The sequence below is a fragment of the Pseudophryne corroboree genome, chromosome 7, assembly GCF_028390025.1.
Source record: "Pseudophryne corroboree isolate aPseCor3 chromosome 7, aPseCor3.hap2, whole genome shotgun sequence".
NCBI lineage: Eukaryota > Metazoa > Chordata > Amphibia > Anura > Myobatrachidae > Pseudophryne > Pseudophryne corroboree.
Genome location: NC_086450.1, coordinates 495,718,600 through 495,746,550, shown reverse-complemented (window position 1 = coordinate 495,746,550; position 27,951 = coordinate 495,718,600). Strand labels below are relative to the sequence as shown.

Below are 27,951 nucleotides of genomic sequence, written 5' to 3'. Positions count from 1 at the left end.
TTATACACCTCCCCCAAAGAAAGACGCGACAAACCAAGCATTTACAAATTAATTTATCTGCATAATCCCCTCCCCCCTACACTGTCAGCTTGAAGGTTCTCGGAACCCTGTACAATATAAATTATTAAACCCATCTACTGCACAGTGCTGCAGGCTCCGCCCAGCAGGAAATGAGAACATAACAGCCTTGTAGAGGGCAATGTGTAAACCCGTTTCAAGCAAATGTGCTGCCCTACCGTGTAACCCACCCAAATTGCTTATAACAGTCCCACAACAGTTTGTAATCTTCCCCTGGAATGGTGAGGAGGAAGTGTACAAATAAAGTATAGTCACTGGGGCGAGGCTAAATCGGCAACGTCGCGTTGCTGTGAGCGACACGCAGGTGTCAGAATGTTTCATTAAAGCACCATGTTTCCGCAGAAGTGCATGTGGTAAGGGAAGGAGAACCCCTCCTTGTCCTTTGTAACAAAATGAAAAGGCAACGTAACTAGGGGGAGAAACATTTGATTAAAAATAAAATAAAAACAAAAATAAAAAAGTGCCACTTCGTTTCTGAAGATGATTCTGCAGGTCTGTCCATTACTGGGTTACAATCTACACCTGGACATCGTTGAACGGTTTAATGGCACCTTGCTGAGGCTGTTTACAAAGAAAGTGAATGTGTGGAAAGGTCAGTCTTCTGACTAGAGAACGTGGTGGGAAGTAGCTGTAACTTCTCGGTCTAAGCTCATGTCACTTCCACCATGAAATTGGCTACAGCCTGAGGCTCCAGGACATCACCGCTCGAGCCATTATGGGTCAACTGGTGCTGGTCAAGACTGGAGCGGCAGGAAAAGTGCTTGTTGCAGAGCGGGCAGGTTAAAGGCTCCTCCTGTTCATGCAGTTTACGATGCGCAGCCAGATGGCTAGCGATGCGAAAAGCTTTCCCGCAGTCCTTGCACGGATATTTGTGAATACGGAGATGGTTCTTAAAGGCAAGCAGGTTGAAGAATTCCTTGAGGCAATTTGGGCACTTGTAGACCCCAGTCCTATGGGTTTTCTGGTGATTGAATAGACTACCAGCATGGCGGTAAGAGCGATCGCATTGGTTGCACTTGTATTTACGTTCTTCTTGGGCGGTTGGGTTCTGCGTCACCTCCGGCGATTCCAATGAGTTCTTTTCACTGCACTCCGTTTCTTTAGCACTTGGCAGAACACGTGTGGAAGACTGAGAAGAACAAGAAGTCGAATGCTTATGAGTACGTTGATGATGCCTAAGTGTCAGCTTACTGCTAAACCCGCGATTGCAAGTTGGGCAATGGAAGGGTCTTTCACCAGTATGGACTCGACTGTGGCAGATCAGTTCTCGGGAAGAGCGAAAAGCTTTTCCGCAGTCCACGCATTGGAAGCGTTTCTCGGCTGTGTGAGTGCGGAGATGGTTCTTTATGGCCATGGTGTTAAAAAACTGTTTGTGGCATATGGAGCACTTATAAAGCCCTGTCTCATGAGTGTTTTTGTGATTGAGTAAACTACCAGCATGCCGGTAGGTGCGGCCACAAACATTACATTGATATGGCCGTCCCTCTTCTGATGATGTAGGGTCTTCTGTCCCTTCCTTACCAGAGGCCAACATATCAGACATGTTTTCATTACACTGGTGGCTTTCCAACTCATCATAGCTGGCAAATAATATGCCACAAGCTAGACAAACCGGTTTTAAGGAGGATAACTGCTCGCTAGTTTTGTTGGTCTTCTTTGTAGCACTGGATGAGCGGTATCTGGTTGTTCTGGGTCTTTTATGGGACAGAGTGGAGGTTTCTTCCTTGTGATCATCTACTACAATTGCTTCTCCTGCTTCTGACGGCAGATGAGAATCGGACGACTGGGGCCCGTCTTGGGCATGAACAACTTGGTGTCTGTAAAGCTGCCTTTTCCACCTGAAGGTCTTTCCACATTGGGAGCAGTGATGTCTTTTGGCTTCGTAATGAGTGCGTTGATGATTCTTCATGGCCATGAGATTAGAATACGTTTTGTCACAAATGGAACAACAGTACTGCCCAATTTTGTGACTTTTCTTATGGTTAAACAAGCTTCCTGCATGCCTGTATGATCTCCCACACTCTTCACATTGGTAAGGACGGAAATTAGGATCCATTGCCCTTTTCACCGTAGATACAGACCTCTTCTTCCCAATACCGTTAACTTGAACTGAAGAAGGGTCTTGGCTTGGAAGGTCTTTAGAAAAAATAGAGGACTTTTGCTGCTGCCATTGAGCAACTTTTTTATGTTTCATACTTCTGCGGTTGCGCCTTCCTGGTTTTCTGGCTGCAGCCCTTTGCCGGTGTATTCTTTGGTGGGTGTCCAATTGCTTTCTCAGCCGAAAAGCTTTGCCACAGTCCAGGCACTTGTGCCTCTTCAGTTCAAAGTGGATTCGGTTGTGGTTTTTCATGGCCATGAGGTTGAAGAAACGTTTCTGGCAAATTGAACAGCGGAAAACCCCAGTTTTGTGCGTCTGCTTATGGTTAATGAGACTCCCTGCATGCCTATAACTCCTGCCACATACTTCACAACGAAATGGACGTTGGTGAAACCCACTCTCACTTTGACAAGGTGACAAAATCAAACCAGCGAGGGACGGCAGCATAATTCCTTTACTCTCTGTCCTCTTGCCGACTAGTAGAGAAGCCATTACTTTTTCTGAGTGGCTGCTCCGCGCACAATTACCAGAAAGATGCAGTGCCATATCTTTAACACCAAAGAACATTTGACCACAAAATTCACAGATCTTAAGTGATTTGTCTTCTCCATCGGCCACTTTCAGGGGACCACTGGGAGATATGCCTCCAGGAGCAGCTGTTGGAACAGTCGCTACTTTCTTTCTACCAGCTCGCCTAGAAGACCGTCTACTTGAGTTCTTGATACGTTTTATGGGAGTCTGGCAATCAACTTGGGGAGGGGAATTATTTAGAGTGGAATTAGCCTTAGATTCAGATTTCTTGTTTGGTTTAAAGTAATTGGACATAACATGGGGACCAGCAAGGTCAGATAAAATAACACTGGAAGGGGGAGAAAGGTTCCACTGTATCCTGTCCCCACTGGGGTATATACTGTTGTTTAGACTTGAAGCTTGTAGTTCATGAGGATTGTTCATCGCTGCCTGCTGCTTACAATCTGGGTGGTGTCTCAAGTGGTTTCTGTAAGCTGCAAGGTTAGGATACTGTCTAAAACAAGCAACACACTGGAAATTGCCAACTAAATGAGTCTTTTTATGGTTTACTAAACTTCCACCATGTCGATAGGTCTTTCCACACTGCTCACAAGTATAAGGGCGGCTCTCTGGGCTTTCTCCATTCTTGGCAGTTTCAACAGAACTATCCTCCTCTTTCACGGTCAGACTTTGCTGGGGGGTTTCATCTTGAGCATCTGCCTCAGGGGGGACATTTCCACTTGCAGAGGGCACTTCAGCACAGTGACTCAAGCTATGGACCTGCAAGCTCTCTAGATCATCGTAAGTCTTACCACAGAAGCCACAAATATGGGACAGCAGAGATCCAGCATCAGCAGCTTCACTGGGGTCGGCTTCCTCCATCTCGCTCTTTATTCTTCTTAACAACTCCCTTTCTGAGGAATGCATGGGGAAGGAGAGCTCCGACACTTGTCCCTCAGCTTGGAGCCCAGGTAGAGTTTCTTCCATCACCTGTTTTTCATGTGCAACCTGGTGCTGATGGAAGTCTACTTCATTTGAGAAGATCAGTCCACAGTGACCACAGTCATAGCTGTTATCCACAGAGGGCGGATTATCCACAAACTCATTCTCCTCAGAACCATCTAAGGTTTCTCTGCCACTATTCCTGAGAGCTTGAGGCTTGGTGTGGGACTGAAAATGACTTCTCAGGGCAAGTAGGTTGGGGTACTCTTTGGGGCAAAAGGAACACTGGTATATACCAGTCTGATGGGTATGTTTATGGTCATTCAGGTCCTCTACACTGTCATAAACTTCCCCACATTCTACACATGTGTAATCTAAAGGTTTAATATCTTCACCTGGAGACCCAAGATCTTTAGTGTCCTCTCCATGGAAATCTGAGACACTAGAACGTTCCCAATCATAGTCCCTAATAACTCTTAAAGTTGGATCTTTATAGACCTTTGGTGTGCTTGATACTGGATCCTGATGGTCCCATAATTCTCCCTCTAGTGCCATGTGGACCATTTGGTGAGCCACCAGATCACTTTCACTATGGAACGTTTCTTCACAGCTGACACAACCAAATAAGTCCTTGCCATCATGGGGGAAGCCAAGATCAGCATAAATAAACCCAGGATTATCACTCCCGTTTTCCTGTTGGCTCTTTTTAACCTTGTGATGAATTCTTATATGATTTTTTAAGGCAGCCAAGTTATGTACATGCTTGGAGCAATAAGGGCACATGTAATCACCAGTTTGGTGCGTACGTTTGTGGTTGATTAGGCTTCCTGAATGTCTATAGGATTTTTCGCAAAGGTCACATTCAAACACCCGTCTTCCATGAGGTTCTGAAGTTTCTGAAACTTTTCCATGGGGTTCTGTTATCACTTTTGTTTTTGCAGCAGCTTCTGGGAGGCTTGTAAACATTGAATTCCCACCTTGGAGGTCTGTGGCTGGCTCCGCACAAGAGTCAGACGTTGCTTTCCTACATCTCTGGCCGTGTTCATGAAAATCTTCTGAGCAGGTAAAAGACTTTCCACAGCGGCAATGAGTTTGTGACTCGGTCAAAATTGTTTCAGAAGCTGCAATATGGGTGGCCGCCCCAGGGGTTATTTTGTCATTTAGTTTCACAGATTCTACCAACGAGTTCACGCTTTTTGTTTGCAAAAATCTGGGTTTGCTACGAAAAAAATGGTGACTTCGTCTGGATGAGTGCCCCCTTCTCCCTGCATATGATCTATTATGGAATCGGTGGTGGTTTCGTAGGGCCATTAAATTAGTGTATTGCTTTGGGCAGAGAGAGCATTGATATACTCCTGTCTTGTGTGTCAGCTTATGATTTATTAAGCTGCTTTTGTGACGATATGTCCTTCCGCAAGACTCACATTTATAGGGTCGGTCCACTGGTGCTTGCTCTGGTTCTTGTAATCCACAAGACATTTCCTCTTTTGAGACAATCTGATCTTGTGGAAGCTGATCAAAACTTGTAGATGCGCTTTGAAGGCCAGCACCGCTGCTCTCAGTCTTTACATCAGGTTGTACGGCTAGAGGACTCCACTGCTGAAGGGCAAGGTGTTCCACCTCTGTCTTGATTATATCTGGCATACCGGGACCACTTGAATAAGCAGAGTCATCACTGCTACCGTGTGAGGCTTGGGGATGTTCCTGCCAACAAACATCAGTTTCAGGACCCTCTTCCATATTTGGACTCTCACTACAGGTTTCTTTCAGCCCCTGCTCTTGGTGAAGGACTTGGTGCTGTAGATAATCGCTCTCATTAGTTAATATTTCACCACAGATGCCACATTGGTAAGGGTCCTCTGGGTTTTGGAAGAACTCAGAGAAGCTGGCAGAATGGAAAAAGGCATCTTCAAGCTTTCTCCCTCCTCTAGACTTAAAGTGAGCACGAAGATGGTTTTTTAAGGCAGCCATATTGAACATCTGCTTAGAACATAATGAACAGCTGTACACCCCGGTTTGGTGAGTCTTTTTGTGATTTATGAGGCTCCCCGCATGCCTGTATGTCTTCCCACACTCTTGGCACTTAAAAGGCCTGTTTGCCACATCTCCCGAGTTAGCTTCTTCTTCAAGTGTAGAGTCATAGGATAATTGTTGAGCCTGGCACTGCCCTGATTCCCCTTCATGTTTGAAGGAAGAATTACGGACCACTGTATTCTCCTGCACCTGAACCATATTGTCAATGCCAGAGCTCTGAAGCAATGAGTCTAAACAGAAGCGCGTATCCTCCGCATTAGGATTAGGTTTGGAAAGCGGACTTAATGAGCCAGGTTCAGGTGCCACCTGGTGTTCTGGGCCAGGTAAGGGGATTTTATCTGCATCTTCCTCTACGTTGCTGCTCTCCGATACCTCAGATAGATCAGGCGGATCGTCGTGCTGTTCCAAAAAGTCATCCGACTGCAACACGTCAGTCTGTGGTAGATCTGTGCTTCTTGCACGGCTCCCAGCAACTTTTGCAGAGGATCTGAAACGTCTTCGGGCTCTGGAATCTGAATGGAGACGGCAGTGGTTCTTCATGGCCATGAGATTGGAAAATTCCTTAAAACAGATGGCACATTGATACACACCAACCATATGGCTCTGTTTGTGGTTAGCCAGACTGCCGGCATGTTTATAGGCTTTCTCGCACTGGTTACACTTATACCTATACTCCTCAGAGTTGCTTTGGGTCATCTCTTCTCTCTCCTCTGCAACAGTCGCCCTTCCTTCAGAGTAATCTTCTGCGGTACCCTCGTCTTGCGATTTCTCCTCCGGGTAATGCTTTAACACAAGCTGAGAAAAGTCCACCGGCACCATGGATTCAGCAATGTAGTTCTCCAAATTACTCATTAAATTGCTACTCTCTGCAAGCACTGGAGGCTGTGTGTCAAGCTTGTGGCTTCTGCCAACGTTTTCCCCATTAGAGACAGAACAAAAACTATGCAAAGACTTCCTGTGGTTGTAAAGTTGCTGAGACATGCGAAAGGCTTCTCCGCATTGGTCACACTGGAAACGCTTCTCCTCCGAGTGGGTGCGCAGGTGGCTTTTCAATCCCATTGGATTAGAGTACTCTTTTTGACAGATTAGGCAGGTGTAGAGTCCAACCTGGTGGGTCTTCCTATGGTTGACAAGGCTGCCAGCATGCCGGTAACTTTTGTCACACTGTTTACATTTATATGGTCTGTCTTCCTGGTCACACTTCAAGGATCGGCCTGGAGCACCTTCTACTTGGTGGGCCCCAAAACCTCCTTCATCCATGTTTAGTGAGGAACACGAGGTCTTTCACACCATGAAATTTCCACCAGCCCACGGGGATCAAGCTCCACTCCTAGGACAATGCTTGAGCATCACTTCCAGCTGCGGTGACGCCACAGATTACGGGTATCTCTCTCTCGTGTGCGCGTCCAGAACCCGGCTTCCTACACTCAGCATTTCTTCACCGCAATCCTGTAAAGAAATATAAAAATGAATCAAAAGTGTGTAGACGAAAGGTCAAAGTACAAAAATGATGCCTGAAACATTTTGGGAACAATTCTGAGTTGTGGCTTAGCAGAGAGATGTTATCATAAAGCTGCACAGTATTTGTGGGCTACATGCAAAAGCAGCCAGTATTTACCCGGCATGCAAACATAGTAAATGTATTTATAAGCCTGACAATGCAGTATGGTTTGACAAGGAAGCAGTTTCCAGTTTCTTTTGTTTTCTCTTTACTTCCAACTCAGAAGTAGGCCCTTTATGCTTGTGAAAACAAAGCTGCTCAAACAATAAAAACACACATCTACAGTATTGCATAAACCCGTGCCCCTAGGCTGAGAACATTAATAATATGCAGGTAATAAAAGAAAAAAATAAGATTTTAAACCTACCGGTAAGTCTTTTTCTCGTAGTCCGTAGAGGATGCTGGGGACTCCGTAAGGACCATGGGGATAGACGGGCTCCGCAGGAGACATGGGCACTTTAAGAAAGACTTTAGGTATTGGTGTGCACTGGCTCCTCCCTCTATGCCCCTCCTCCAGACCTCAGTTAGAGAAACTGTGCCCAGAGGAGACGGACAGTACGAGGAAAGGATTTTTGTTAATCCAAGGGCAAGATTCATACCAGCCACACCAATCACACCGTATAACTTGTGTATCCATTAAACAGTTAACAGTATGAAAAAACAACGTAGCATCAGTCCAAAACTAATGAAACTATAACATAACCCTTATGTAAGCAAAACTATATACAAGTCTCGCAGAAGTAGTCCGCACTTGGGACGGGCGCCCAGCATCCACTACGGACTACGAGAAAAAGATTTACCGGTAGGTTTAAAATCTTATTTTCTCTTACGTCCTAGAGGATGCTGGGGACTCCGTAAGGACCATGGGGATTATACCAAAGCTCCCAAACGGGCGGGAGAGTGCGGATGACTCTGCAGCACCGATTGAGGAGGTCCTCCTCAGCCAGGGTATCAAACTTATAGAACTTTGCAAAGGTGTTTGAACCCGACCAAGTAGCAGCTCGGCACAGTTGTAATGCCGAGACCCCTCGGGCAGCCGCCCAAGACGAGCCCACCTTCCTAGTGGAATGGGCCTTGACCGATTTTGGTAACGGCAATCCAGTCGTAGAATGCGCTTGCTGAATCGTGTTACAGATCCAGCGAGCAATAGTCTGCTTTGAAGCAGCGGCGCCAACCTTGTTGGCTGCATATAGGACAAACAGTGCTTCTGTTTTTCTGACTCTAGCCGTTCTGGCCACGTAAAATTTTCAAAGCCCTGACCACATCAAGGGACTCGGAATCCTCCAAGTCTCGCGTAGCCACAGGCACCACAATAGGTTGGTTCATATGAAAAGATGACACCACCTTAGGCAAGAACTGAGGACGGGTCCGCAATTCCGCCCTATCCATATGGAAAACCAGATAGGGGCTTTTATGTGACAAAGCCGCCAAATCCGACACTCGCCTAGCCGAAGCCAAGGCTAATAAAATATCTCACTTGGAAGGTGGTCATGTTAACTCCACCGTTTGAAGTGGTTCAAACCAGTGCGACTGAAGGAAACTCAACACCACGTTAAGGTCCCAAGGCGCCACCGGAGGTATAAAAGGAGGCTGAATATGCAGCACTCCCTTCACAAAAGTCTGTACTTCTGGGAGAGAAGCCAATTCTTTTTGAAAGAAAATGGATAAGGCCGAAATCTGAACATTAATGGAGCCTAATTTTAGGCTCAAATTCACTCCAGTCTGTAGGAAGTGAAGGAAACGGCCCAGATGGAATTCTTCCGTAGGAGCATTCCTGGCCTCACACCAAGAAACATATTTTCGCCATATCCGGTGATAACGTTTCCTAGCCTTTATCAGAGTAGGAATGACCTCATCAGGAATGCCCTTTTCCGCTAGGATCCGGCGTTCAACCGCCATGCCGTCAAACGCAGCCACGGTAAGTCTTGGAACAGACAGGGCCCCTGTTGCAACAGGTCCTGTCGCAGAGGAAGAGGCCACGGATCTCCCGTGAGCATTTCCAGCAGACCCGGATGCCAGGCCCTTCGTGGCCAATCTGGAACAATGAGAATTGTTCTCACTCCTCTTCTTCTTATTATTCTCAACACCTTGGGTATGAGAGGAAGAGGAGGAAACACATAGACCGACTGGAACACCCACGGTGTCACCAGGGCGTCTACTGCTACCGCCTGAGGGTCTTTTGATCTGGCGCAATACCTCTGTAGCTTTTTGTTGAGGCGGGACGCCATCATGTCTATCTGGGGCAGTCCCCACTGACTTGCAATATGTGCGAAGACTTCCTGATGAAGTCCCCACTCTCCTGGATGCAGGTCGTGTCTGCTGAGGAAGTCTGCTTCCCAGTTGTCCACTCCCGGAATGAACACTGCTGACAGTGCGCTTACATGATTTTCCACCCAGCGAAGAATCCTGGTGGCTTCCGCCATTGCCACTCTGCTCCTTGTCCCGCCTTGGCGGTTTACATGAGCCACTGCGGTGATATTGTCTGACTTGATCAGAACTGGTTGGTCGCGAAGTAAGTTCTCCGCTTGACGTAGGGTGTTGTATATGGCCCTCAGTTCCTGGATGTTGATGTGAAGACAAGTCTCTTGACTTGTCCAAAGTCCTTGGAAGTTTCTTCCCTGTGTGACTGCTCCCCACCCTCTGAGGCTCGCATCCGTGGTCACCAGGATCCAGTCCTGAATGCCGAACCTGCGGCCTTCTAAAAGGTGAGCACTCTGCAGCCACCACAGGAGAGATACCCTGGCTCTGGGGGACAGGGTGATCAGCTGATGAATTTGTAGATGTGACCCGGACCACTTGTCCAATAGGTCCCATTGGAAAATCCTTGCATGGAACCTGCCGAAGGGAATGGCTTCGTATGTTGCCACCATCTTTACCAGGACTTGAGTGCAATGATGTACTGACACTTGTTTTGGCTTCAATAGGTTCTTGACTAGAGTCATGAGTTCCTGAGCTTTTTCTATCGGAAGAAAAACCCTTTTCTGGTCTGTGTCCAGAATCATGCCCAAGAAGGTCAGACGAGTCGTAGGAACCAGCTGCGACTTCGGGATATTGAGAATCCAGCCGTGTTGCTGTAACACCTTCAGTGAAAGTGACACGCTGTTCAGTAACTTCTCTCGTGATCTCGCTTTTATGAGGAGATCGTCCAAGTATGGGATAATTGTGACACCCTGCTTGCGCAGGAGCACCATCATTTCCGCCATTACCTTGGTGAAAATCCTCGGGGCCGTGGAAAGCCCAAACGGCAACTTCTGAAATTGGTAATGACAATCCTGTACCGCAAATCTCAGGTACGCCTGGTGAGGTGGATAAATGGGAACATGAAGGTATGCATCCTTTATGTCCAGAGATACCATAAAATCCCCCCCTTCCAGGCTGGCGATGACCGCTCTGAGCGATTCCATCTTGAACTTGAACCGTTTTAAGCATAGGTTCAGGGATTTTAAATTCAAAATGGGTCTGACCGAACCGTCCGGTTTCGGGACTACAGAGTTAAGTAGTATCCCTTCCCTCTTTGAAGCAGGGGAACCTCGACCACCACTTGTTGAAGACACAATTTGTGAATAGCATTTAACACTATCTCCCTTTCTAGGGGAGAAGTTGGTAGAGCCGATTTGAAAAACCGGCGAGGAGGCACCTCTTCGAATTCCAGCTTGTATCCCTGAGAAACAATTTCCATTGCCCAGGGATCCACCTGTGAGTGAACCCAGATGTGGCTGAAAAGTCGAAGACGTGGCCCCACTGGGGCGGACTCCCTCAGCGGAGCCCCAGCGTCATGCGGTAGATTTTGCAAAGGCCGGGGAGGACTTCTGTTCCTGGGAACTAGCTGCGTTGTGCAGCTTTTTTCCTCTGCCCTTACCTCTGGCAAGAAAGGACGATCCACGTACTCTTGCTTTTATTTGACCGAAAGGACTGCATTTGATAATGTGGCACTTTCTTAGGCTGTGAGGGAACATAAGGCAAAAAATTCGATTTACCTGCCGTAGCTGTGGAGACGAGGTCCGAGAGACCTTCCACAAACAATTCCTCACCCTTGTAAGGCAAAACCTCCATATGCCTCTTTGAGTCGGCATCACCTGTCCACTGCCAGGTCCATAAGACTCGCCTAGCAGAAATAGACATGGCGTTTATTCTGGAACCCAGTAGACTAAGGTCTCTTTGAGCATCTCTCATATATAAGACAGCATCTTTTATATGCCCTAGGGTCAATAAAATGGTATCCTTATCTAGGGTCTCAATTTCCGCTGATAAGGAATCTGTCCATGCTGCTACAGCGCTACAAACCCAGGCCGACGCAATTGCCGGTCTGAGTAAGGTACCAGAATGTGTGTAAATGGACTTTAAGGTAACCTCCTGCTTGCGGTCAGCAGGATCCCTGAGGGTAGCCGTATCTTGGGATGGCAGCGCTATCTTTTTTGATAAGCGTGTCAATGCTTTGTCTACCCTAGGGGAGGATTCCCACCGTATCCTGTCCGTTGGCGGGAAAGGATACGCCATAAGTATCCTTTTGGGAATCTGCAGTTTTTTGTCTGGAGATTCCCAAGCTTTTTCACATAATTCGTTCAACTCATGCGAGGGGGGAAAGGTGACCTCAGGCTTCTTTCCCTTATACATGTGTACCCTCGTGTCAGGGACAGGGGGTTCCTCTGTGATATGCAAAACATCTTTTATTGCAATAATCATATAACAAATAAATTTAGCCACTTTTGGCTGTAACTTTGCATCATCGTAGTTGACACTGGAGTCAGAATCCGTGTCGGTATCTGTGTCTCCTATTTGGGATAGTGGGCGCTTTTGAGACCCCGAAGGTCCCGGCTACATATGGACAGCCATGGGTTGACTCCCTGACTGTTCCCTAGCTTCAGCTTTGTCTAATCTTTTGTGCAATAAATTTACATTAGCACTTAAAACATTCCACATATCCATCCAGTCAGGTATCGGCGCTGCCGACGGAGACCTCACATTCATACACTCCCCCTCCTCCCTAGGCGAGCCTTCTACCTCAGACATGTCTACACACGCGTACCGACACACCACACACACAGGGAAACTCTTATCTGAAGACAGTTTCCCCACCAGGCCCTTTGGAGAGAGAGAGAGTATGCCAGCACACATCCCAGCGCTATATGACCCAGGAAGAAACACAAAATGTTTACCCAGTAGCGCCTTTTATATGTATATGCGCCAACTATGTGCCCTCCCCCCCCCTCTTGAAAACCCTCGGTCACCGTGAGTAAGCAGGGGAGAGTCCGGGGAGCTTCCTCTCAGCGCTGTGCTGTGGAGAAAATAGCGCTGGCGAGTGCTGAGGGAGAAGCCCCGCCCTCTCGGCGGCGGGCTTCTGTCCCGCTCAAAAATTTAAAAAAACTGGCGGGGGCTCTTTATATACATGTACAGTGCCCAGCTGTACATGTATATATGTATTTTTGCCAAAAGAGAGGTTTATATGCTGCCCAGGGCGCCCCCCTGCGCCCTGCACCCTTACAGTGACTGTTGTGTGTGATGTGTATGGGAGCAATGGCGCACAGCTTTACTGCTGTGCGTTACCTCTGTGAAGATCATGAAGTCTTCTGCCGCCTCTGAAGTCTTCTTTTCTTCTCATACTCACCCGGCTTCTATATTCCGGCTCTGCGAAGAGGACGGCGGTGCGGCTCTGGGACGGACGGCGAGGGTGAGACCTGCGTACCAATCCCTCTGGAGCTAATGATGTCCAGTAGCCTAAGAAACAGAGCCTTGAAACTCACAGAAGTAGGTCTGTTTCTCTCTCCTCAGTCCCTCGATGCAGGGAGTCTGTTGCCTGCAGGCTCCCTGAAAATACAAAACCTAACTAAAATAATTTCTGACAGGAAACTCAGGAGAGCTCCCTATAATGCACCCAGTCTCCTCTGGGCACAGTAGTAAACTGAGGTCTGGAGGAGGAGCATAGAGGGAGGAGCCAGTGCACACCCATTCCTAAAGTTCTTTCTTAGTGCCCATGTCCCCTGCGGAGCCAGTCTATCCCCATGGTCCTTACGGAGTTCCCAGCATCCTCTAGGAACGTAAGAGAAAATACCATGTGGTGTTATAGCACTATATAAAGAGGCGATGTGTTGTGTGTGAACAAAACAAGCCACCATGAATGGTCTTCAAAGCTCATTATCTCCTCCCACGCTCCTCCGATACATACAAGTAACCTATCTACAGCCAAGGAAGGGAGCGGCGGTGTTGGAGATGGGGACAGGGTTAGCACACACATCCGGTGTTATCTAGAAAGACGAACAAAGGAGGTGGCTCCAAACCAGCTGCAGAAAGGACTGCCACACAAACGCACAGAAGGACACTGCGCACAACAGGTCTACATAAATGGGTATATCTAATAGACTATAATCTACAGGATAAATCCTACTGGAAGAACTAGTAATACATAAATACAGGAAATACACACAAAAGGCACATCCATCTCCTACAACTTGTAATAATTGGTGTATCTTCTGTGACCGTATTTGGGCCCTCATTCCGAGTTGTTCGCTTGCTATCCGCTTTTCGCAGCATTACACACGCTAAGCCGCCGCCCTCTGGGAGTGTATCTTAGCTTAGCAGAATTGCGAACGAAAGATTAGCAGAATTGCAAATAGAAATTTCTTAGCAGTTTCTGAGTAGATCGAGACTTACTCAGCCACTGCGATCAGTTCAGTCAGTTTCGTTCCTGGTTTGACGTCACAAACACACCCAGCGTTTGCCAAGACTCTCCCCCGTTTCTTCAGCCACCCCCGCGTTTTTCCCAGAAACGGCAGCGTTTTTCCGCACACACCCATAAAACGGCCAGTTTCCGCCCAGAAACACCCACTTCCTGTCAATCACACTCCGATCACCAGAACGATGAAAAATCCTCGTTATGCCGTGAGTAAAATACCTAACTTTTGAGTAAAAATAAGAATTTACTTACCGATAATTCTATTTCTCGTAGTCCGTAGTGGATGCTGGGAACTCCGTAAGGACCATGGGGAATAGCGGCTCCGCAGGAGACTGGGCACAAAAGTAAAGCTTTAGGACTACCTGGTGTGCACTGGCTCCTCCCCCTATGACCCTCCTCCAAACCTCAGTTAGGATACTGTGCCCGGACGAGCGTACACAATAAGGAAGGATTTTGAATCCCGGGTAAGACTCATACCAGCCACACCAATCACACCGTACAACCTGTGATCTGAACCCAGTTAACAGCATGATAACAGAGGAGCCTCTGAAAAGATGGCTCACAACAATAATAACCCGATTTTTGTAACAATAACTATGTACAAGTATTGCAGACAATCCGCACTTGGGATGGGCGCCCAGCATCCACTACGGACTACGAGAAATTGAATTATCGGTAAGTAAATTCTTATTTTCTCTGACGTCCTAGTGGATGCTGGGAACTCCGTAAGGACCATGAGGATTATACCAAAGCTCCCAAACGGGTGGGAGAGTGCGGATGACTCTGCAGCACCGAATGAGAGAACTCCAGGTCCTCCTCAGCCAGGGTATCAAATTTGTAGAAATTAGCAAACGTGTTTGCCCCTGACCAAGTAGCTGCTCGGCAAAGTTGTAAAGCCGAGACCCCTCGGGCAGCCGCCCAAGAAGAGCCCACCTTCCTTGTGGAATGGGCTATTACAGATTTTGGCTGTGGCAGGCTTGCCACAGAATGTGCAAGCTGAATTGTACTACAAATCCAACGAGCAATAGTCTGCTTAGAAGCAGGAGCACCCAGCTTGTTGGGTGCATACAGGATAAACAGCGAGTCAGATTTTCTGACTCCAGCCGTCCTGGAAACATATATTTTCAGGGCCCTGACTACGTCCAGCAACTTGGAGTCCTCCAAGTCCCTAGTAGCCGCAGGTACCACAATAGGCTGGTTCAAGTGAAACGCTGAAACCACCTTAGGGAGAAATTGAGGACGAGTCCTCAATTCTGCCCTGTCCGTATGAAAAATTAGGTAAGGGCTTTTATAGGATAAAGCCGCCAATTATGAGACACGCCTGGCTGAAGCCAGGGCCAACAGCATTACCACTTTCCATGTGAGATATTTTAAGTCCACAGTGGTGAGTGGTTCAAACCAATGTGATTTTAGGAACCCCAAAACTACATTGAGATCCCAAGGTGCCACTGGAGGCACAAAAGGAGGCTGTATATGCAGTACCCCTTTGACAAACGTCTGAACTTCAGGAACTGAAGCCAGTTCTTTCTGGAAGAAAATCGACAGGGCCGAAATTTGAACCTTAATGGACCCTAATTTTAGGCCCATAGACAGTCCTGTTTGCAGGAAATGCAGGAAACGACCCAGTTGAAATTCCTCTGTAGGGGCCTTCCTGGCCTCGCACCACGCAACATATTTACGCCAAATACGGTGATAATGCTGTACGGTTACATCCTTCCTGGCTTTGATCAGGGTAGGGATGACTTCATCTGGAATGCCTTTTTCCTTCAGGATCCGGCGTTCAACCGCCATGCCGTCAAACGCAGCCGCGGTAAGTCTTGGAACAGACAGGGTCCCTGCTGGAGCAGGTCCTTTCTTAGAGGTAGAGGCCACGGGTCCTCTGTGAGCATCTCTTGAAGTTCCGGGTACCAAGTCCTTCTTGGCCAATCCGGAGCCACGAGTATAGTCCTTACTCCTCTCCTTCTTATGATTCTCAGTACCTTGGGTATGAGAGGCAGAGGAGGGAACACATACACTGACTGGTACACCCACGGTGTTACCAGAGCGTCCACAGCTATTGCCTGAGGGTCCCTTGACCTGGCGCAATACCCGTCTAGTTTTTTGTTGAGGCGGGACGCCATCATGTCCACCTTTGGTTTTTCCCAACGGTTCACAATCATGTGGAAGACTTCTGGGTGAAGTCCCCACTCTCCCGGGTGGAGGTCGTGTCTGCTGAGGAAGTCTGCTTCCCAGTTGTCCACTCCCGGAATGAACACTGCTGACAGTGCTATCACATGATTTTCCGCCCAGCGAAGAATCCTTGCAACTTCTGTCATTGCCCTCCTGCTTCTTGTGCCGCCCTGTCTGTTTACGTGGGCGACTGCCGTGATGTTGTCTGACTGGATCAGCACCGGCTGACCTTGAAGCAGAGGTCTTGCTAGGCTTAGAGCATTGTAGATGGCCCTTAGCTCCAGGATATTTATGTGAAGTGATGTCTCCAGGCTTGACCACAAGCCCTGGAAATTCCTTCCCTGTGTGACTGCTCCCCAGCCTCTCAGGCTGGCATCCGTGGTCACCAGGACCCAGTCCTGAATGCCGAATCTGCGGCCCTCTAGAAGATGAGCACTCTGCAACCACCACAGGAGAGACACCCTTGTCCTTGGTGACAAGATTATCCGCCGATGCATCTGAAGATGCGACCCGGACCATTTGTCTAGCAGATCCCACTGGAAAGTTCTTGCGTGGAATCTGCCGAATGGGATTTTTTCGTAAGAGGCCACCATCTTTCCCAGGACCCTTGTGCATTGATGCACTGAGACTTGGCCTGGTTTTAGGAGATTTCTGACTAGTTCGGATAACTCCCTGGCTTTCTCCTCCGGGAGAAACACCTTTTTCTGGACTGTGTCCAGGATCATCCCTAGGAATAGAAGTCATGTCGTCGGGATCAGCTGCGATTTTGGAATATTGAGAATCCAACCGTGCTGGCGCAGCACTATCTGAGATAGTGCTACTCCGACTTCCAACTGTTCCCTGGATCTTGCCCTTATCAGGAGATCGTCCAAGTAAGGGATAACTAAAACTCCCTTCCTTCGAAGGAGTATCATCATTTCGGCCATTACCTTGGTAAAGACCCGGGGTGCCGTGGACAATCCAAACGGCAGCGTCTGAAACTGATAGTGACAGTTCTGTACCACAAACCTGAGGTACCCTTGGTGAGAAGGGTAAATTGGGACATCACTGCTCTGAGTGACTCCATCTTGAATTTGAACCTTTGTATGTAAGTGTTCAAGGATTTCGGATTTAAAATAAGTCTCACCGAGCCGTCCGGCTTCGGTACCACAAACAGCGTGGAATAATACCCCTTTCCCTGTTGTAGGAGGGGTACCTTGATTATCACCTGCTGGGAATACAGCTTGTGAATGGCTTCTGCTGCAGCCTTTTTCCTCTCCCTCTGCCACGGGGCAGAAATGAGGAGTCTTTTGCCCGCTTGCCCTTATGGGGCCTAAAGGACTGCGCCTGATAATACGGCGTCTTCTTATGTTGAGAGGCTACCTGGGGTAAAAATGTGGATTTCCCAGCCGTTGCCACCAGGTCTGTTAGACCTACCCCAAATAACTCCTCCCTTTTATAAGGCAATACTTCCATATGCCTTTTGGAATCAGCATCACCTGACCACTGTCTTGTCCATAACCCTCTTCTGGCAGAAATGGACAGCGCACTTACTCTTGATGCCAGTCGGCAAATATCCCTCTGTGCATCACGCATATATAGAAATGCATCTTTTAAATGCTCTATAGTCAGTAATATACTGTCCCTATCTAGGGTATCAATATTGTCAGTCAGGGAATCCGACCAAGCCACCCCAGCACTGCACATCCAGGCTGAGGCGATTGCTGGTCGCAGTATCACACCCGTGTGAGTGTATATACATTTTTAGGATATTTTCCTGCTTTCTGTCAGCAGGTTCCTTAAGGGCGGCCGTATCCAGGGACGGTAGTGCCACCTGTTTAGACAAGCGTGTGAGCGCTTTATCCACCCTAGGGGGTGTTTCCCAACGTGCCCTATCCTCTGGCGGGAAGGGGTATGATGCTAAATAACTTTTTAGGAATTAACAGTTTTTATCGGGGGAAACCCACGCATCATCACACACTTTATTTAATTCCTCAGATGCAGGAAAAACTACCGGCAGTTTTTTCTCACCCAACATAATACCCTTTTTAGTGGTACTGGTATTATCAGAAATATGTAAAACATTTTCCATAGCCTCAATCATGTAACGAGTGGCCCTACTGGAAGTCACATTCGTCTCTTAATCGTCGACACTGGAGTCAGTATCCGTGTCGGCGTCTGTATCTGCCATCTGAGGTAACGGGCGTTTTAGAGCCCCTGATGGCTTTTGAGACACCTGGACAGGCACAGGCTGAGTAGCCGGCTGTCTTATGTCATCAATCTTTTGTAAAGAGCTGACACTGTCGTAATTCCTTCCATAAGCTCAGCCACTCAGGTGTCGACTCCCTAGGGGGTGACATCTCCATTAAAGGCAATTGCTCCGCCTCCACACCATTTTCCTCCTCATACATGTCGACACAATCGTACCGACACACAGCACACACACAGGGAATGCTCTGATAGAGGACAGGACCCCACTAGCCCTTTGGGGAGACAGAGGGAGAGTTTGCCAGCACACACCAGAGCGCTATATATATATATATATACAGGGATAACCTTATAGAAGTGTTTTTCCCCTTCTAGCTGCTGTTTTATTAATACTGCGCCTAATTAGTGCCCCCCTCTCTTTTTTAACCCCTTTCTGTAGTGTAGTAACTGCAGGGGAGAGCCAGGGAGCTTCCCTCCAACGGAGCTGTGAGAGAAAATGGCGCCAGTGTGCTGAGGAGATAGGCTCCGACCCTTTTACGCGGACTTTTCTCCCGCATTTTTATGGATTCTGGCAGGGGTTAAAATACATCCATATAGCCCTGGGGGTTATATGTGATGTATGTTTGCCAGCCAAGGTGTTTTTATTGCTGCTCAGGGCCCCCCCCCCCCCCAGCGCCCTGCACCCTCAGTGACTGCAGTGTGAGGTGTGTATGAGGAGCAATGGCGCACAGCTGCAGTGCTGTGCGCTACCTTGGTGAAGACTGATGTCTTCTGCCGCCGATTTTTCCGGACCTCTTCTTGTTTCTGGCTCTGTAAGGGGGCCGGCGGCGCGGCTCTGGGACCGAGCTCCGAGGCTGGGCCTGTGTTCGGTCCCTCTGGAGCTAATGGTGTCCAGTAGCCTAAGAAGCCCAATCCACTCTGCACGCAGGTGAGTTCACTTCTTCTCCCCTTAGTCCCTCGATGCAGTGAGCCTGTTGCCAGCAGGTCTCACTGAAAATAAAAAACCTAAAACTAAACTTTTCACTAAGAAGCTCAGGAGAGCCCCTAGTGTGCACCCTTCTCGGCCGGGCACAAAAATCTAACTGAGGCTTGGAGGAGGGTCATAGGGGGAGGAGCCAGTGCACACCAGGTAGTTCTAAAGCTTTACTTTTGTGCCCAGTCTCCTGCGGAGCCGCTATTCCCCATGGTCCTTACGGAGTTCCCAGCATCCACTAGGACGTCAGAGAAATAACTAAGCGCATGCGCTCTGCGACCCTTGCGCATGCGCAGTAAGCGACTAATCGCAATATAGCGAAACTCGGCAACGAGCCAACAACTCGGAATGAGGGCCATGGTTTCTGCCATTTTCATGATCTAAGGATGAATGTAGTAGTGGTCGCAGTATAACCGCGTCTGCGAATGACGGGGAACACCAGTTGCATCAACGTTAAACATCTTCAACACCTGGCACGCAGTGAAAGGACTCCAAACAGCCGAGCTCATGGGGTGGGGTCTTTCTGTGCCTATAGATATAACAAGAGCAGTTTTTTGCAGCCGTGCGATCGGGTTTGAACAGCGCATGCGTGCGGGACGCAATGTGCAGGCGCGTCGCTGGCAGTCGCCGGGCATCGAAGAAAGCGATCGCATCGGCGAACGCAAAAAGATTGACAGACAGACGGCGTTCGTGGGCGGCAACTCACCGTTTTCTGGGAGTGGTCTGAAAAACGCAGTCGTGCCCGCCCATTTCCAGGGAGGGATCTCGACGTCAGCTTCTTCCTGGATCATCGCAGCAGGTGAGTAAGTCTTCGGCTGTGCAGAAACTGCACAGCCGAATGCACCCCTGCGAAACCCTAACCCCCTCCCCTGTAGGTGGCGATTACCTGGTCGCAGCAGTGCAATAAATAGCCTGCGTGCGACCAGGTCTGAATTATGCCCATTATTGGGAAACTTCTCGGCAGAGGTTACTATTCCCAATCCATGTGGATAGTAAAGAAAGGAAAAAAAAAAAATCTTTTTTTTTTTTTAGACTCATGTTGACTTTTTCATGCGTCGACCAATAGCAGTCGACCTAAAGACCGGATACCCTTCCCTGCGACCCTATACCCTAATCACTGCCATGGCCAAAGCTAGGTCCAACAGTCTGAGCCTGATTATACACGGAGCCAGCTGAGGCACTGAAAGGGTGTGGCCCCTTCCCAAACAGACACCACTATCGGAGCACTCCAATAACGGACAGTGAGGCAAGAGGCATGGCCTCACCAGACCCAGTGGAGGCGGTACTGGTAAGGTGTGAGGTTCCTAATTCAATCTAAAATGACAGGTATATGGGTGTCAGTGCCACCTTGTTCTGCATACAGAGTATTGCAGTGCACCTTACAGTACCTCCTGCTGTGCTGCATTGTCCCTCCACCCAGCTGTAAATATAGACGCCCCGTGTATTGGCCAGTCATGGTTTCTCATCAAGAGACAACTCTGGTTTTATTTAATAAATACATATTTCTAACAATTAACCACCGTTTTCTTAGAAGAAAGATAAGCTGGGTAATTGTCTGAGGGAGGGCGGCTCCCTGCGATCAGCTGTGCCCAACGCCAGACCCAGGTGAGCAAACGTGGAGGTGCGACATTTCTAGTGGAAGCGACAGCTCACAGCAAACCGTAACCGTATAACGCTCCATCAATAAGCTCCGGATGTCAGGAGATCCGGCAATCACTGCACACCCCGCAATGGAAGCTCCATTCCCAGGATCAAATCCCCGGCCAAATTTAGGCATAAACCCCGGGATCCCGCTGATCCCAATAGTTCAAACTGAAATCTAAATTGCAGTGTAAAAACAAAGCCGTCTAACATTTGTGGGCTACATGGCAAAACAGCCAGTATTTACCCTGCACAGAAAACACAAATGTATATGCCCCCCTAGCACGACAACATGGTTTGTTCCAGACACAAAGCTAATTTTTTTTGCTTTACTTCCAAATCAGAATCCGGAACTATGAGCATAGAGCGTGAAGTGTAAGCTGGTGCTACAGAGCATCACGCTGCCTATCACCCCAATTCCTGACAGTGCCGGCTAGCAGGATTTCCTCTTCATTAGACTTTCCGCGTTACCAGTGACATATCATCATCATCTCCACACACAGACATATATAAAATATAGGGTAGATTTATCATTCGTCATTATAGGGGAAAAGTCGTATCGGCGCAAGTTATGTGCGCTGATACCGTGTCTCGCCCATGTATTACAGCTGCTGTGCTATACACCCCTGTCTATAATCGCTGGTATCTAAAAGATAGTACGCCAATGTGGCAGGCAGTGTATGAATGGACCGTTCCAACACCTGCAGTTTTCCCTCCCCCTCTCCGGCAGCCGAGAGGTTAATACATCTCAGCACTGCTGCTCCCCTTGGTAAAGAGGCAAAGCGGGAAGAGGGATACCAGCACGGTATGTGTTGCCATCATACATTTACCCCTATAGGTGTTACATACGAGAGCAGCATGCGGACGGCAGTTCTCGTCGGCAGCACAGTAATTCAGCTCTATGGCCCTTCGAGTGTCAGTCAGGGGTTACTTGTACAGCCTATAATGTTGGTAAATGACGCAGTGACGCTGGAAATGACCTCACATGCAGGACAAGGCTGGATCAGGCCAATGCTCGGCCCACCGGCTCCTCCTGTGATTGCTGCTGCCACCTCCGCTCGGACCAACTGAGTCCAACGGTCAGCATGGACCTGGCGTGGCAGCTGCAGAGACTGGCATTAGCTCCAGTCAGGGGGTGGCAAAGGGGCTCCACCTCCCCCACTACCATACACGCTCACCTTACCCACCATGGCAAATCCACACTCATCCCTCAGCTCCTCAATTTACCTTCTATTTCCCCGTGTCTCTCCCTCCAGCACCATATTACTGCCGCATTAACATTTCCCCTCCACTGCTTCTATCCCTACTACTCTGCACCCAGTCACCCTTTCCAACTATCCGCTCCCATCCTCACTCCTGCCCGGTACTTCCCATCCACCTTATTTATTGACACTTTCTTATATAGCGCAGAATATTCCGTGGCGCTTCACAATTAGAACAGTAATAGAACAAACCTGGGTAATAACAGACAGACAGAGGTAGGAAGGCCCTGCTCGCAACCTTACACTCTACTTCCCATCTTCCCCACACATACCCACCATCCTCCCTCTACTTCCCATCTTACCCACCATCCTCCCTCTACTTCCCATCTTACCCACCATCCTCCCTCTACTTCCCATCTTACCCACCATCCTCCCTCTACTTCCCATCTTACCCACCATCCTCCCTCTACTTCCCATCCTCCCATCTTACCCACCATCCTCCCTCTACTTCCCCTGGACACTATAGGATGAGAGATATGTTTGTATTAATGCTGGGTACACACTAGATGATCCGTCCGATCTGGCAGATGAGACCGAGATATTGTGCACATCTGGTAGTGTGTACACAATCGCTTTACACTGGTAAACCTTCACAACTACCCTACTCCCCATCTGTTACAACCCCACACATACTGTACTCCCACATATACTACCCACACACCTACCCTACTCCCACCTGTACTACAGACGCTGGTACCCCTCCCTCCTTTGTACTGGTTGTTTAAATAATGTGGTTGCCTACCTCTGGCACCAGACAGATCGAGTGCCATGGATTAAATGTATTAATATCTACACATAAAATTATAGTAAACATACACACGCTTACATACATGTGTGCGTGCAAGACGTGCGTTATAGAACCTAGCGACAATTTAGCTAAGGAACATAGACACTACTGTGCAGAAACAAAGAACGCAGACGGCAATTCAATTGTTATCGCATTCCCCCACACCCTTGCCCACCCACCAGCAGCTATTCAATTGTTTCTGCAGACGGGTGCATCCTGCCCAGTACTTTAGTTGGGAATTAGCAGTTTTACGTGGCTAAACCTGGCACTTCTGGGCATACACCCCCCTTCTAAAGCGGTACCCCGATGAAAGACCATGTTATTGTCAACAGTCCGACACATGTTTTTTAGGTTTTAAATAAGTTTTCTCAACTTTTGCTGGATTTACTATCCATGTGAACATCTTTTGGGAATCGTAAGCTGTGGCGAGCGAGTGTTTGTACTGATTAAAGTTAGATCACATAAGGTGTACCAGAAAAAAATAATGCATCGACCTATTAATCCACACCCCTCTAGAGTGACGGGGGAAATGCAAATATATACGCACATTAAACAATTGAATCTCCCCCCATAGTGGCAGAAGGCGCTGAGAGATAATAGTTTGTATCACTGCATGTGCAGGTGACGTGACGCGTCGTATCTGGAAGTCCCGTACTTACACGGCTAGAAATGAACAACATTTACCAAGGGCAGCGGCTGGTTCATTGCAGTCTAATGACTTCCCCAGTGACCTCTGTTCCACCCCGGCCCAGGTTCATCCTACCTCTCAGGCAATACAGACAAATGTGAACGCCACTTCTTCAACACAGGATGTGCGTTCTGTAAGAGGAGAGCGTGGCGATATTTACTGTATATACAAACTAAGGCTTCACTAACAGGTATGGCGGCATTTCCCAAATTATAAGGATTACTAGATCTTTATTCTACTGGAGGCTGCCATATAGACCAGTCAGTCACACGGGATGTAGTCATGTGACCGGCGGCTGCAATTCCAGTTCTACAAAACATACATCAACAATAAATAAGACTGCCTAGTGATCAGATCTGAATCACCCCCATAGTTTCAAGAACCCCGTTCCCTGGAGTCTGTGGGAAATGTAACGGTATACGACTTGTAGGCATCGGTGAGAGCCCAGCGAGTCCGCTCACTGTTTTAAAGTGCCAATCATTTAAGAGGCAAAACTTAAAATGATTGCCGCTTTCATATATCGAGCAGACTCGCTGGGATTACGTAGCGCACTATTACATCAGTAGAGACCAGTCATGAATGTATGTAGTCCTCACTAACTGGCGGCCCGTACACCACCACAAGACGCCCAGCGCGGTATAGACGTTCCGAGAGGAGTAGCGTACCATATATTTTATCTTGGATGCCGACGCAGCGAAAAGCCGCTCACACTGGAGACTCTGCGGCTGTAACTGCAGCGTGAGGAAAAGCTGCGGGAGGATGACTGATGGAACAGTAAGAAAGGACACATCCAATGCATTACACTCTTATCTATTACTTAAGGCTGGGTACACACCGGACAAGCACGACAGTAGCAGCCAATTCAGGTAAGTATACACACTTACCAACCGGCTGCTCGATGTGTCGCTCCACTCATCCCGCTGGGCGGACGTCTGAATTGGCGGTGGTCCTCGCAGCAAGTGCGGAGGCGGTCTGCATGACGCCCATACACACAACCAGATGCACTGATATATTTTTAGCCATATCGGCCATATTGGGGGGGGGGTACATACCCACCGATGGACTCGCGTTATATCGGCCGGTCGCTGGAATGGCTGCAATATATCGCTTAGCGTGTACCCAATTTATGTCTTTACAGGAAGAGACTGATAAAGTAACACCCTAATCAGCAATATAATACAGTCACAGACACATACAGTGAACACACACACTATATATATATATATATATATATATATATATATATATACATACATATATATATACACACATACACACATTCTATACACACACACAAAAAAAAATCAGGCTCACAGGGTATATAATAATACAAACAGATGATTGGATATATAAATAATAATAATAATAATAATAATAATAATAATAATAATAATAATACCTGTCCAGCCTCCAGTGGGGGGTGTGTGTGATTAGGATGGGGAGGGGCAGGCAGCCCATAGCCAGGGGTAACACAGATGTAGGATACCCAGCAGCAGCAGTAGGGGGTGAATGGGCCACAATGGGGCAGGGCCCTCTCCTCGCGCTTGGGGCCCCCAGGTGCCGGCCCCAGGCTCGGCCGAGGCGCTCTCCCGTCCCCCAGTCAGGGGCCCCAGCCTGCGGGTGTAGGGCCCGGCCGGAGAGATCACTCCGGGGATTATTTAGACCATCTCTCAGCACCATTAACACTTCCTTTTGTTGCTAGGAAACAGGAAATGTGTCCCCCGGAATGTCTTCCCCACTAGCACCATTCTCCGGCTCTCCTCGTCTCCCAGGACACGACGGCTGCCAGCATGTGACATGGCGTCGCCGGGCGCGGCGTGTGCCCGCTCTAAAGATGGCGGGGAGCGGCCCGGCGGGGCAGAGAGGACGCCACTCCCAAGATGGCGGGCGGGAGAGGCGCGTGACGTGTGTGATTGTTACCGAAGCCGAGGAGGGGGTGCGCCGCGCTTGTGTCTTCCGACCGGAACTAAGTAGGAGAAGGGAGAGTTCCGGCCGGCACAGGGCGGACTGTGCTGCTGAGACGCTGACGGGAGGCTGCCACTGCCCGGACACAGACTGATGGACCCTGGCCCCGCCACAGCACAGCTATACAACGGTGTTCTCCCATCCCGGAACACTCACTCCTGTCAGGGGACCATTTATAATGACGGACGCCAACTTCCGGCACCGGCTCCTCCTCCCACCCCCAGGGTCCTAGGTCCGGCCATGTTACGCTTTGTCTGCTGCCTGGGAGCTGCTGAGTGTCTGCTGGGTGTATAACCCTCATCATCCCCTGACAGCAGGTGTGTGCCTCCATATACCTTATATACAGTGTGTGCTATATGGTGTATAACCCCCATCATCCCCTGACAGCAGGTGTGTGCCTCCATATACCTTATATACAGTGTGTGCTATATGGTGTATGACCCCCATCATCCCCTGACAGCAGGTGTGTGCCTCCATATACCTTATATACAGTGTGTGCTATATGGTGTATAATCCCCATCATCCCCTGACAGCAGGTGTGTGCCCCAATATACCTTATGTACAGTATGCTATATGGTGTATATCCCCCATCATCCCCTGACAGCAGGTGTGTGCCTCCATATACCTTATATACAGTGTGTGCTATATGGTGTATAACCGCCATCATCCCCTGACAGCAGGTGTGTGCCTCCATATACCTTATATACAGTGTGTGCTATATGGTGTATATCCCCCATCATCCCCTGACAGCAGGTGTGTGCCTCCATATACCTTATATACAGTGTGTGCTATATGGTGTATATCCCCTATCATCCCCTGACAGCAGATGGGTGCCCCCATATACCTTATATACAGTATGTGCTATATGGTGTATATCCCCTATCATCCCCTGACAGCAGGTGGGTGCCCCCATATACCTTATATACAGTATATGCTATATGGTGTATAACCCCCTTCATCCCCTGACAGACGGTGTGTGCCTCCATATACCTTACATACAGTATGTGCTATATGGTGTATATCTCCTTTCTCTGACGTCCTAGTGGATGCTGGGAACTCCGTAAGGACCATGGGGAATAGACGGGCTCCGCAGGAGACTGGGCACTCTAAAAAAAAGATTAGGTACTATCTGGTGTGCACTGGCTCCTCCCTCTATGCCCCTCCTCCAGACCTCAGTTAGAATCTGTGCCCGGCCAGAGCTGGATGCACCTAGTGGGCTCTCCTGAGCTTGCTAGAAAGAAAGTATTTGTTAGCTTTTTTATTTTCAGTGAGATCTGCTGGCAACAGACTCACTGCTTCGTGGGACTGAGGGGAGAGAAGCAAACCTACCTGCGTGCAGCTAGCTTGTGCTTCTTAGGCTACTGGACACCATTAGCTCCAGAGGGTTCGAACACAGGGCCTGACCCCGATCGTCCGTTCCCGGAGCCGCGCCGCCGTCCCCCTTGCAGAGCCAGAAGACAGAAGAGAAGGAGATGAAATCGGCGGCAGAAGACTCCGGTCTTCATTAAGGTAGCGCACAGCACTGCAGCTATGCGCCATTGCTCCCACTGCACACCACACACTCCGGTCACTGCAGGGGGAGGGGGGGGCGCCCTGGGCAGCAATAAGATTACCTTTTGGCACAGTATGCACATAATACAGTCTGGAAAACTGTATATGTGCAAAAAACCCCGCCATTAAGATATACAAAACGCGGGAGAAGCCCGCCGCTGAGGGGGCGGGCCTTCTTCCTCAGCACACCAGCGCCATTTTCTCTTCACAGCTCCGCTGGAAGGACGCTCCCCAGGCTCTCCCCTGCAGTATCCTGTACACGAAGGGTAAAAAAGAGAGGGGGGGCACATAAATTTAGGCGCAAATAAGATAATAAGCAGCTATTGGGGAAAATCACTCAGTATAGTGAAAATCCCTGTGTTATATAGCGCTGTGGTGTGTGCTGGCATACTCTCTCTCTGTCTCCCCAAAGGACTTTGTGGGGTCCTGTCCTCAGTCAGAGCATTCCCTGTGTCGGTACGGCTGTGTCGACATGTTTGATGAGGAAGGTTACGTGGAGGCGGAGCAAGGGCAGATAAGTGTGGTGACGGGGCCGACACCGGATTGGATGGATATGTGGAAGGTCCTAACAGACAGTGTCAACTCCTTACATAAAAGGTTCGATGACGCAGCAGCCTTGGGACAGCCGGGATCTCAGCCCGCGCCTGCCCAGGCGTCTCAGAGGCCATCAGGGGCTCATAAACGCCCGCTAGCTCAGATGGTAGACACAGATGTCGACACGGAGTCTGACTCCAGTGTAGATGAGGATGAGACAAATGCACAGTCTACAAAAGCCATCCGATGCATGATTACTGCAATGAAAAATGTATTGCACATTTCTGATATTAACCCGGTTACCACCAAGAAGGGTATTATGTTTGGGGAGAAAAAGCAGCCAGTGACTTTTCCCCCATCT

The 27,951-nt window shown here is 48.7% G+C and overlaps 2 protein-coding genes across 6 annotated transcripts in view; one reads left to right on the top strand and one right to left on the bottom strand.

The window, feature by feature from the left end:
- Window positions 1–37: 37 nt before the first annotated feature.
- On the bottom strand, window positions 38–25,387 carry ZNF646 (zinc finger protein 646). 4 transcript variants are annotated; one of them, XM_063935210.1, is made up of 3 exons: window positions 24,940–25,387; window positions 23,512–23,671; window positions 38–7,111 (listed from the first exon to the last, which is right to left on the bottom strand). In XM_063935210.1, exon 3 carries the CDS (start codon window positions 6,920–6,922, stop codon window positions 728–730), a length of 6,195 nt encoding a protein of 2,064 aa, XP_063791280.1. In that variant the 5' UTR covers window positions 6,923–7,111; window positions 23,512–23,671; window positions 24,940–25,387; the 3' UTR covers window positions 38–727. The 4 variants fall into 4 exon arrangements, with proteins under 4 accessions (XP_063791280.1, XP_063791281.1, XP_063791279.1 ...); XM_063935211.1 differs by having other exon boundaries at window positions 23,537–23,671; XM_063935209.1 differs by lacking the exon at window positions 23,512–23,671.
- A 131-nt stretch (window positions 25,388–25,518) lies between these two features.
- Window positions 25,519–27,951, top strand: part of ZNF668 (zinc finger protein 668) — a 73,264-nt gene continuing 70,831 nt past the window's right edge. For both annotated transcript variants that reach the window (XM_063935215.1, XM_063935213.1), the window contains exon 1: window positions 25,519–25,822. The gene's annotated coding sequence lies outside the window, so the exon portion shown is untranslated. The remainder of the gene's footprint in view (window positions 25,823–27,951) is intronic.